At 38.2% G+C, this 12,569-nt stretch overlaps 2 protein-coding genes across 3 annotated transcripts in view; both read left to right on the forward strand.

Moving 5' to 3' along the window:
• RNF128 (ring finger protein 128, E3 ubiquitin protein ligase) overlaps positions 1-1,497 on the forward strand; it is a 107,702-nt gene extending 106,205 nt beyond the window's left edge. For both annotated transcript variants that reach the window (XM_025372445.1, XM_025372444.1), the window contains exon 7: positions 59-1,497. In XM_025372445.1, the coding sequence (XP_025228230.1) occupies positions 59-192 (134 nt within the window). In that variant the 3' untranslated portion in view covers positions 193-1,497. The remainder of the gene's footprint in view (positions 1-58) is intronic.
• A 6,546-nt stretch (positions 1,498-8,043) lies between these two features.
• Positions 8,044-12,569, forward strand: part of TBC1D8B (TBC1 domain family member 8B) — a 73,023-nt gene continuing 68,497 nt past the window's right edge. The window contains exon 1 of the mRNA XM_025373622.1: positions 8,044-8,332. Coding sequence (XP_025229407.1) covers positions 8,203-8,332 — 130 coding nt within the window. The 5' untranslated portion in view covers positions 8,044-8,202. The remainder of the gene's footprint in view (positions 8,333-12,569) is intronic.

Here is a 12,569-nt window from a genome sequence, read left to right on the forward strand (position 1 = left end):
TTTTGTCTTAAAAGAAGAGAGGGGCAAAATCATCCTAAAATTGCTATTTCTTTTTTAGATGAAAATCTACAGCTGGTAAACCATGAAGCAAATTCTGTGTCAGTGGATGTTGTTCCTCATGTTGACAACCCAACTTTTGAAGAAGATGAAACTCCTGATCAAGAGACTGCTGTTCGAGAAATTAAATCTTAAAGTCTGTGTCAATAGAAAACTTGAACCGTTAGTAATAACAGAACTGCCAATCAGGGCCTAGTTTCTATTAATAAACTGGATAAATTTAATAAAATAAGAGTGATACTGAAAGTGCAGAGATGACTAATATGCTATAGTTAAATGGCTTAAAATATTTAACCTGTTAACTTTTTTCCACAAACTCATTATAATGTTTTTCATAGGCAAGTTTCCTCTCAATAGTGATAGCAACATTTTTAGACATTCAAAACTGTCTTCAAGAAGTCATGTTTTTCATTTATAACAATTTTCTTATAAAAACATGTTGCTTTTAAAATGTGGAGTAGCTGTAATCACTTTATTTTATGATAGTATCTTAATGAAAAATACTACTACTTTAGCTTGGGCTATATGTGTCAGGGTTTTTCTCCAGGTGCTTATATTGATCTGGAATTGTAATGTAAAAAGCAGTGCAAACTTAGGCTAGTTCTTCTTGAAATGTCTATTTAAGCTACTTTAAGTTAATAGAACAAGATTAAAGCAAAATATTCATTTTAACTTTTTCTTATTTTTAAAATTAGGCTGAATGTACTTCATGTGAGTGTCAACCATAGTTTATCAGAGATTATGAACTGAATTGATTGGTATATTAGTGACATCAACTTGACACAAGATTAGACAAAAAGGTTCCTTACAAAAATACTGTGTAACTATTTCTCAAACTTGTGGGATTTTTCAAAAGCACAGTATATGAATCATCATACTGTTTGAAAATGGTAATGACAGAGTAAGTAACACTAATATTGGTCATTGATCTTTGTGCATGAATTAGTCTACAGAAAAAAATGTTCTGTAAAATTAGTCTGTTGAAAATGTTTTCCAAACAATGTTACTTTGCAAATTGAGTTTATGTTTGACCTAAATGAGCTAAAATTACATTAGATAAACTAAAATTCTGTCCATGTAACTATAAATTTTGTGAATGCATTTTCCTGGTGTTTGAAAAAGAAGCAGGGGAGAATTCCAGGTGCCTTAATACAAAGTTTGAAGCTTCATCCACCAAAGTTAAATAGAGCTATTTAAAAATGCACTTTATTTGTACTCTGTGTGGCTTATCTTTTGTTTTAGAATTTTGTTCAAATTCTAGCAGAATTTAGGCAAAAATAAAACAGACATGTATTTTTGTTTGCTGAATGGATGAAACCATTGCATTCTTGTACGCTGATTTGAAATGCTGTAAATATGTCCCGATTTGTATTGATTCTCTTTAAATATAAAATGTAAATAAAATATTCCAATAAACGTTTGTGTCTGGTGTTAGTTTAACTGTCTGTATTAGGATGTTTCTTGTGTCACTATAAAGGAATACCTGAGACTGGGTAATATATAAAGAAAACAGGATTAACTGGCTCATGGTTTTGCAAGCTGTATAGTAAGCATGGGGCCAACATCTGCTCCACTTCTGGTAAGGGCCTCAGGAAGTTTACAATCATGATGTGAAGGTTAAGTGGAAGGAAACACCACATGGCAAGAGCAGGAGGAAGACAGAGAGAAGCAAGATGTCCCAGACTCTTAAACAAGCAGATCTTGCATGAACTGAGTGAGAACTCACTTATCACCAAGGGGATGATACTAAATCATTCATGAGAGATCCACCCCCATGATCCAATCGCCCCCACTAGGCCTCACCCCCAACACTGAGAATCACATTTCAACATGAGATTTGGAAGGGACAAATATCCAAACCTTATCACTGTCCATACACTAACTTTTCTCATATAATATGTCTGGATTTGGGAGGTAAGAAAATGGTTGGATGTAAATGGTCATTTATCTATTTGATCAATAAACACTAAAACTTTAGTATGATATATTTACATATTACATAGAGAGGAATGGATACCATTGTAGTATCATTCAACTTACCAGGAGTTATTGTTAAATGTCAGCAAGGTAAAAAGAGGTTGACCAGTAGTAATATAACATTAAAATAGACCTTGATGCCAGTCCATCTTCATGCTATCAATGACATAGGAGCTTTTATTACCTTAAAGTGTTTCTTCAGCCTTCTCTTTGGCAGTGTGATTGTCAGGATGCTGTTAATGAATTAAGTGCATCTTTCTTTTGTCAAGCATGTTAAGAATACACAGATGCCTGGAACGCCTCAGCACTATGATTATCAAACCAGGTACATGTGTCTTATGTGACGATATGCCGGGGACAGGGGTGGATGTGTGATGCCTATATTCTTGCCATATAATCTTAGAGAGTTAACCTTTTTTCAAGTTTTGTGGGACTTCTTTTGGGGCATTTTTAAGTGTTTTTTAAATTTTTAAATGTTGTACTGAAGTATAATCTACCCGTTGTAAAGCTAAATGTAAATACAAATTGAATAACGAAATATTTACATTAGTAGTAGACAATACAATACAATTTTTAAAACTGTGACAAAAATTATTTTTATAAATAAATTCTAACAGGAATTAATGTCGAACCCTCACTTTGAACTTGTTATTAATACAAAGTCTTTGAGAGTTTAGTCTTGTTGTATTATCATCTCTTTTATTTCCATGATTCAATTTTTAAAATTATTTAAAGATGAAAACTTTATCTGCTTTGGAAGTCAAGTTTCTATTCATATGTGGGCTGAATTTTGCATGTATTGTTCATAGTATTTAATAACCTATTCACCTGTACTTATAATGTAGACAATAAAAATATACAGGCAAGCAAAAAAATATATATATATATATATCATTGGAATATGTTTAGCAAATGTGTAGATATGTACAACTATTACCACAATCCAGTTTTAGAACATTCCATCACCCCAAAACATCCCCTCATGCCCATTTACAGTCAGTTCCCCCTCCCATTCCCAGCCCCACACTACCACCAATCTGCTTTCTGTCTCTATAGATTTGTCTATTGTGGACATTTCATATAAATGGAATCATACATTATATGGCCTTTTGTGACTGGCTTCTTCCCCTTAGCATAATGTTTTCAAGGTTCCTCCATGTTGTAGCATATATCAGTATTTCATTTTCCTTGCTGAGCAATATTCTATTGTATGGATATACCACTTGTGGCTATCCATTCAACAATTAATGAACCCTTGGACTATTCTTTTTGGCCATTATGGATGGATAATGCTGCTATGCACATTCACATACAAGTATTTGTGTAGATATATGTTTTAGATTCTCTTGGTTATAAACCAAGGTGAGAAATTCCATAACACTTGTGAATTTTCTTCCTGTTATTATCGTTTGACATTCTTTAGCTTGAGCATCAGACTTGATGCTACACTCTCACATCGTAGTAAAAATATAAGCTGGTGTTTTTTAACAGTGGCAGTAACATTCGTATGTCTATGGAGTCTCCAACTTAAGAAGGGTTTTCACAGTTTATTTGTAAGTTTAATGGAACCCAGGTTGTGTTATCTTATAAATAAGAATATACATGGTTCCCAAGTCAATCAGTAAAAATATATTTAGAGATACAATTGGAATGCTAGGAAGATTCCTTCCCCCACCTACATCTAGTTTCTGTTCACTTATGAAACATTTAAGTTCTAAAATGTCTGGAAAAATGTTATCACCTTAGGCTGTAACAAATTTTGAGTTATTTACCTTGTTCATTGCTTTCGTTTGTAGTTAATTTTTTATATTTTTAAACATTGAACAATATAAAATTTAAATAAATATACTACACGAGACTTAAAAGAAATTCATTATTATGATGGACACTTTGACCTCCAGAGATAAATGTTCATTATCCTCTACCGTCAGAGCTAATGTGAAATGTCTGAGAAACACTATCCACTAGTTCTCAACCTTTTTCTACATCAACAGTCTCATTAATGTGGTACATTAATAGGCATACCTAGACTGATAGTTAAGAGAGTAGTATAGATAAATAGGATTTAGCATGGAAGGTTAGTGGCAATTTCCCCTTCTACTTGTAATACCAACTGATATCCCACATCTAAACCACAGCCTTAGAAAACTAAATGGTCCTGTGCTGTTATAAACATTATTTTTGGAGGGGGTAACAGGGTCTTACTCTGTCACCCAGGCTGGAGTGCAGTGGTGCAATCTCGGCTCACTGCAACCTGTGCCTCCCAGGCTCAAGCAATCCTTCCACCTCAGCCTAGCAAGTAGCTGGGACTACAAGCACGCATCACCGTGCCAGGCTAATTTTTGTACTTTTTGTAGAGACAGGCATGTTCTCTTGGCATGTTCCTCAAACTGGTCTCAAACTCCTGAGCTCAAGCAATCCACCCGCTTTTTTTTTTTTTAATTTATTTTTTTTTATTATTATTATACTTTGAGTTCTAGGGTACATGTGCATAATGTGCAGGTTTGTTACATATGTATACTTGTGCCATGTTGGTGTGCTGCAGCCATCAACTCGTCAGCACCCATCAACTCGTCATTTACATCAGGTATAACTCCCACTGCAATCCCTCCCCCCTCCCCCCTCCCCATGATAGGTCCCGGTGTGTGATGTTCCCCTTCCCGAGTCCAAGTGATCTCATTGTTCAGTTCCCACCTATGAGTGAGAACATGCGGTGTCCACCCGCTTTTCAACCTCCCAAAATGCGGGGATTACAGTCGCGAGCCACCGCACCCGGCCCCTGTCATACACCTTTTTAAAAAGGGGGGAGGGATTGCATTGGGAGTTATACCTGATGTAAATGACGAGTTGATGGGTGCTGACGAGTTGATGGGTGCAGCACAGCAACATGGCACAAGTATACATATGTAACAAACCTGCACGTTATGCACATGTACCCTAGAACTTAAAGTATAATAATAATAATAATAAATTTTTAAAAAAGCAATTCAGTGATCTAAAATTCATTAATAGCCTATTTTTTAAGAAGGTATCTATGTGGGTCTTAATAGAAACATGAGTACCCCCAATTTGTTGTAGAGTTTGATTTTCAAATACCTAATTTGCTTTAAATCAGTGCACCTAAAACGTTAATATGCCTACAAGTTACTTGGGGATCTTGTTTAAATGCACATTCCAGTTCAGGAGGTGTAGAAGGAAGTATGAGATTCGGAATTTCTAGCAAGCTCCAGGGTGATGCAAATGTTGCTGGTCTGGGGTCCACACTTTCAGTAGCAAAGCTTTAAATGGCTCTCCTGTAGCAGTAGTCCACCTGTTTTGAATCTTACTGCTTCTAAACTAGCTGCAGACTGCAAAAAAGTATAAGGTAAGCTAGTGATATTCCTTTCAAAAAAGCCAGTAAAATCCTGAGTGACAGCTCCAGTCTTTCCATAGCACAGGGTTTGGAATTGCTATTTGGGGTTTCCAAATACCTTTTCTTATAGGTGTTTGAGGCTCTTAGAAGGCTGAGTCAGCTGAAAAACTGATCTTCAGAAAACTGAGGTATTATTTATCTCTACATGGTGTATTATTGGGTCTGTTAATATGTGGCTTGGATAAGTCAGAAAACAAGAATGGAAGCAGACAGATGAGTTGGGAAGCTATATTATCATATGGCAGGAAAGTGTTGTGAGGCTAATCTAAAGCCATAGAAAAAGAAGTAGAGGAGTGTGTGTTTGTGTGTGTGTGTGTGAAAGAGAGACAGAGACAGAGAGACAGAGAGAGAGAGACTGACGGACCAATGGACTGACCGACCAAGTTCTTACCTTCAGTGTTTTGGTAATCAGTGGCCTTTGAACTAGGAAACCTAGCAACCAGGGGGAATATTGGAAAAATAAGTTTAGCTTTGAACATGTTGTATTTGAAGTAACTATGGACCATATGTATAAGCAATATAGTGTCATGGTTCGTAATCAGACAAATCTAGGTTCAAATTCCAGCTTTGCCATTTATTTAGCTATATGATCTTAAGCAAATTACTTCTCTGAGCCTCCTTTCCTTCATTCGTAAGGTAAGCATGTAAAAATGTGTAAGCTTATTAATGAAAATTAAATGACATAATACATATACAGCACCAGTACAGCACCAGTACAGTACCAGCAATGCAGTGTGCAATCCCAGTCCTCCTTCCCCAAACAATTTATATTGACATTGAATAGAGTGGCACGCTCTGTTTTTTAAGGTGCTTCTAGGAAAATGCTTTTATTTGCAAGGGTGTGAAATAAGTTATGATCAAGCCAAAAATTTAGATCACATAAGCAATTTAATTAGAAAAAAATGTTTACATAATCGGTGAAATGTTTACTTACAAAAGTTGGAGCTCTCTAAATGCCCTGCTGTAAGCCAAAAGTGGGCCTGATCCTGTAACAGGGAGCATGTGGGAATACCTGGATGAAGTTGCAGAGTAAACAGGTAGAAAAACCATCCAGTTCTGGATAGCCTTTGACACACTGTAACCTTTAAGGTTATTGGAAAAGAATGTGGTTTGATGGGGAAGGAAGTAAAAAGAGGAAGGAAAAGTAAAAAGAATGGAAGACATCTCTCAACGTTTGTTACATTTACTGATCTTTCTCCAGGAAGAGAAGAAGAAATTACCTCCCTTAGTACACATTCAAATTGCGAAGACTTTTCCCAACGATACATTACAGTCTGGACTCCGAAAGGATTATCTCTTTCCAAACTGTCCAGATAGCTGCCTTGGGACTACTTACTGCCATTTAGTAGAAGAGAATCCCAGATTGCCCCTTTTCTCATTCACAAGAAAAATCCCTGCTTGGAGCACACGCCTGTCTCACTCGAGATGGCTCACATCTTGGAAGGTTACCCCAGAGACGCTCCTCCAGGGCAGAGTTCCTTGGCTTGGCATCTGCGTGTGCCCCACCCCATTTTTTTTTTTTTTTTTTTTTTTTTATCCACATGGCTTTGAGGCTGTGTTCTCAAAACAGCTTGCCAAGAGCCGCTTGCTTATACATTGCCTCCCAACTCCTTCCTCCCTCTAAACTTGTTTTCACTTTTAGTGCACTCTTTAATTCCGGTGGACTTAGTTATTGCAATAAATAAAAACATCTCTCAAATATTTCCTCACAGCGATATCATGCAAATTACTGACCTCATTCACCTTAGTGTTCAAACCGCTGCGCGTCATTGCCAAGATACAAAGAGGTAAAGGTTGCTCCCAAAGGGATTTTTTTTTCTTAAGAGTTTAAGAAAGAAAAAAAAATGCTCATAAATTGTTTAGGTTCCAAAATAGGAAGTTGGACAAGAGATTTTCTGTGGTTCATTACAGTAGTTTAATAAGTAGATAGGGGCGACAGTGAAGGAAAAGAGGGGTGCACGGAGTGAAGAAAATGCGTGGCTTCTGGAAATGTTATGTTCTTCCTATACAACCAAAAAGAGCTTAATCTAGGCATGAATTTTGGATTTAGAGAAGGAATTGTATCACTGACTGTGTGACCTTGGATAAGTTCCCTCACCCGACAGTGCTTTCCTTTATTAATGTGCAAAGCGGGGACGAATGTCTACTTCGCAAGACTGCTGTGAGCATTACGTGAGATCGCCTAAGTTTATTGTGAGAACTCATTAAGTGTTAGTTGTTGCTACTGCTGCTTCCTGGAATGAGCCGATATTCCAAAATTCCAGAAACTTTGTTTTCTACAGTTTAATGCCTTCGGCTGTAAAACGATAAAAAGAAGCAACACCTTTACACCTGGAACTCACTTATTTGAACCAAAAAAACGCTTTAAACTTCAGATAGGTAAAACACACTTAACTGGTGGCTGGGACCCGCTTTGAAAGCACCCCCACCCATTCTCACCCCAGTGTATTGTGGGAAGCGTAGTCCCATGTTCCAGTTGCGTGAGCACAGAAAAGCGCGTAGGAAACTACAACTCCCAAGAGGTAAAGAAGCGGGACTATTTCCCAGTCGGGCGGTAGCGCTGTGGGAGGGAATTGGCAATCTCTATGCCTACGTGGGAGAGAAGGGAGGGTTGGGGGAAGTGTGGAAAACCTGAACCTGAGCTGCTGTCGCCTGAGGAAGATTTGGTAGGAGGAGAAGCAGAGGGGAAGAGACGGGTTGAGGGTGAGGCGAGGAGGGCATCTAGGTCACTGCTCCCGGGGGGCACAAAGTTCGCGATGTGGCTGAAGCCTGAGGAAGTGCTTCTGAAAAATGCGCTGAAGCTGTGGCTGATGGAAAGGTCCAACGACTACTTCGTGCTGCAGCGGCGTCGGGGCTACGGGGAGGAAGGCGGAGGGGGGCTCACAGGTAAGCTGTGGCCACCCTACCTGCCTCTGGGCTGTCTTCGCTGTTACTTAAAAGGTGGCGAGGACAACAGTTACTCGTACCGGTTTCCCGATCCTAAATCGTGGGCGGAGGGACTGGGGTTCTTTTCCCGACACCACCTTTCCGCCACCACCTCCAAGTCCTGAGAATGTCTCACTGGACGACGAGTTGCTCTTTGGTTGGGACAGGTGAAGGGAGGAGCGCGGTTCTTTCTGAGGCCAAGGAAGAAACGGGCACCTACCTTGTCGCTTCCCATGGGGGGAGGGGGACTGATGACGAGTGTTAGACCTAGACAGGTCGCATTTAGGCTGGTGACAGGGGCCAGTTCGCAGTTGTGAACTTAACTTTTCTCACAGAACCCATACTGATTATCAGCACCCTGGGGAGTTTAAGTGTATGGGGGATGGGATGGAGTGGGGACGCGGGGATGGTGCGGAGAAAGGGAGGCGCCCCATCACATCCTGAGAAATAGACATCAAAAGAAAGATTAGGGAGGAGGGAAAACTGGAGTCAGGGGAGGTGGAGGGGTAGGCTCAGAATTGCTGACCTCTCCCAATTTAGCATCTTTTACTTTGTCTCCAAGTTTTAAATCTTTGGGATTCCCTCTCAAAATCTGTTAACAATGTCGTAATAAATTAATCTCTTGAGTGTCTGGTGCTGCCCCTTCATTCAAAGCTGTGATTGTAAGCCAGACGGTAAGAGTTTAACTCTTCCTGTCTAACCCACCCTGACCCCAATTCTTAAAAACTGTTTTTTTGGCCAAATATTTAAAGTTTCCAAAGAATGTTATTTTGAGACCACTCATCTTGGGTAGGGACATTTAAAGTTTTGGACGTTGGGAAAACAAGAGCTCTTTTTCTAATCAATCTCTAATTTGGTATTGTGACCTTGAAGTGGTGGACCAGGCAGCGTGATGTAATGGAAAGAGGGAAGAGTCCTTTCCTTCCAAGAGTCCCCAAAAGATGGGACTGCATTTTAGTCCCATCCTACTCTCTTACTTGTTGGATGACATTCCTCAAATTCTTTCATTTACTCAACCTTAAGCACCTACTGTGTGCCACAAGGTTCACAAGATTCAGTTCCTTGGCTTTGCAGTGCTTATAATCTGGATAAGAAGGGTGGGATGGGCTAAGGGAAAAAGAAGACCAACTAGTAAACTAGGCAAGTTATAATTCATGGAGGAGATGACCTTGCTTTTTCTCTCTTGGAAAATGGTGCCTATCTCACAAAGTTGAGAGGATAAAACGAAAAATAATGGCAACAAATCAATGTATGTCGTTAAGATGGTGATAAACGTATGCTGTTATTTCGTTTTCAAGCCACTCCCAGGGTGCAAAGAATTCTGAGGTTCTACAGGACATTTTTTAAAATTTTGCTAGACCTATTAATCTTACCCAACTTCTAAAAAGGCCCTCTTGAAGATATGGCAACAAAAATTGCCCTGTTAAATGTGATATTTTGTCATTTTCTAATTTTTAAAAATTACAAATGCTATTTTACAGAAGAGTCTTTCCATTTAGTAGATGCAGATATTTTTCAGATCAAAATTTTAGAATCGATGTTCATAATTACCCAGTGACATAAATTATTCTCTTGAGTCCATTGAGAATAGTTTAGGAAATATTTAAAATATATTTCAGCCTGGGCACGGTGGTTTAGGCCTGTAATTCCAGCACTTTGGGAGGCTGAGGCAGGTGGATCGCTTGAGACCAGGAGTTCAAGACCAGCCTGGACAACATGACAAAACCCATCTCTACAAAAAAGACTAAAATTAGCCGGCCATGTGGCCCCAGCTACTGGAGAGACGGAAGTGAGAGGATGGCTTGAGCCTGGGAGATCAAGGCTACAGGGCCACTGCACTCCAGCCTGGACAACAGAGGGAGACTCTTCTCAAAAAAAAAAAAAAAATAGATTTTATATCCTGTGTTACAGCCTCAGGAATAGTCTTATAATTTATTTTAGTTCCTCATAATAAAACTGTGCTCCTTTAAGTAGGTAAATCAAATTCTTGAAAATGTAATCACTGTAATGTAGTATTACATGGTTTTTAAACTTGTTGCAAGTTTCCTTTAAACAATCACTCCTTGTTTTCTGTGTTTGATTTTTTCATTTGACATGGTTTTTTTTTTTTTTTTGAGGCAGAGTCTCTCACTCTGTCGCGTGGAACTCCTAGGCTCAAGTGATCTTCCCACCTCAGCCTCTGGGGTAGCTAGGACTTCAGGTACAAGCCACTAAACCTGGGTAATTTAATTTTTTTTTTTTTTTAAGAGACAGGCTGTGTTGCCCAGGCACGGTCTTGAGCTCCTGGCCTTAGGATCCTCCCACCTTGGTCTCCCAAATGACTGGGATTGGGATTACAGGAATGAGCCACCTCACCCAGCTTGACATGCTTTCTTCTTAAAGCATTGACCAACTGCACTAGTTTACCTCTATCCTGCCCACTCCATTTACTAGTTCCCATAGTCTAGAATAAGAGGAATTTGTCTGAAGAAATAAACTAAGATTTCTACCACATATATATGTTGTGACTAGTGATATCCCCATTCATTTAGTGGTCAGTTTATATCTCTTCATGATTATTTTACCTGTGGTATTGACAAGGTGCTTGAAATTACCACATGAGAGCTACCACTGTAATTCCATGTAAATTAAACAAAATGGATCAGAAAGGAACAAAGAGGTGCTTTTAAGGTTCATTTGGTTCTTTTTTGTCCAGAGCAAAAGTGTGTGCTGATTTTCCTGACTGCTCAATTACAGTATTCTTACTTAAAATCATGAAGCCAAAAGCTTTGTTGTGCTTTACCACAAATCCACATTTGGATTAGCTCTCACAGGAGCTTAACTGTGTGCCAGCATAAGTTTGCCTCTGTCCATTTTGTTTGCTAAAATCCAGTGTTACGTGCTATCCCTTTAAAAGATTAGTTTGCATTTTGTTTAATGAAGAAATGATAATGATCATCTAGAAATGTTAATGGTTATACTTTAAGATTTCATTTCTTTGCCATATGATAATTGGCGGTAATCACCAGCAATGTAGTGACTTTAAGTGTGAACTTGATAAAGTTAGTTGACTCCATTTTTTTTCTAATAATGGAATAGCAGCCACAGAGAACCCAAGGATTATTAAAACAAGAGATGAGTTTTGAAGTTAGAATTCTGAGGTACCTCTTTTAAATTTTTGAAATACTTCTAGTGGATATCTGATAGATTACTGACCATTTGCCTAACTTTATCTTACTTAATTGTTCTGGCTCACAGCAGGATGGAATATCTTGTGGAAATTTTTGTTATACATAAGCTGTTTTATAGATAAAGCGATTTTCCTTCATTTAGAGAAATAATTTACTCTTCTGGATTTTACGGTCCCCTTATGTTATCTCTTGCTTCTCCCAGCTAATAATGACTCTTCTGTGGCACCTACATTTAGCACCTGGTTTTATAGAGTTAAAACTAACTTATGAATATTTGTCTTATTAAGCACAAATCAATTTGCTTTGCTTGGCAGATGGGAACTACTACATGAATGGAGCTATGGGGCTACGTTCTACTAAGTACTCTAGTATATGGGATTTAGGAAGGTCTGCCAATCAGGAAGCCTTCATATAGGTAGTTTTTAAAGAGTATTTTACTTTTGAATTTTCCATATCTGAATAGTGTAAGCAGGTTCTTGGGTGTTAGATTGATAAGCTCCCTCAGTAGACCTTTTTTGTGTGGTATAGAACAAAGCTAGGAAGTAAAACTTATTAAAATGGAGAATTTTTAGATATTCTGTTTATTTCCCTTTTCGTCTTGGTACCATTACTTTGAAATTAAATCATCTGTAAAAACCAGAATATGATAATGTTTGAAGTAAGCTTTTCATTTTATATTCACATAGACTTCGCAAATCACTGTATAAACAATTTGTCATAAACACATACATAATAAACAATAAGGTAGCCTTATAAAAACCTCTTAATGACCATCCCTTGAAAATATAAAGCTTCTTTCCCCTATTTCCCTACCCCAGACTCAAGGAGTCCAACTCTGAAAATGTTCGCCTTAGATATTTATTAGCAAAATATCCCTGCATTTCATGATAACAAATTTTGGCCTTCTAAGTACCTGTTTACTAAGACGAAGGTGCCCAAATGGTAAGCATGACATTTCATTTAAGGTAAGGAAAGATCTACCGCCCACCATACACACACACACACACACACACACATACACAAAATTA

This window comes from Theropithecus gelada, chromosome X, assembly GCF_003255815.1.
Source record: "Theropithecus gelada isolate Dixy chromosome X, Tgel_1.0, whole genome shotgun sequence".
NCBI lineage: Eukaryota > Metazoa > Chordata > Mammalia > Primates > Cercopithecidae > Theropithecus > Theropithecus gelada.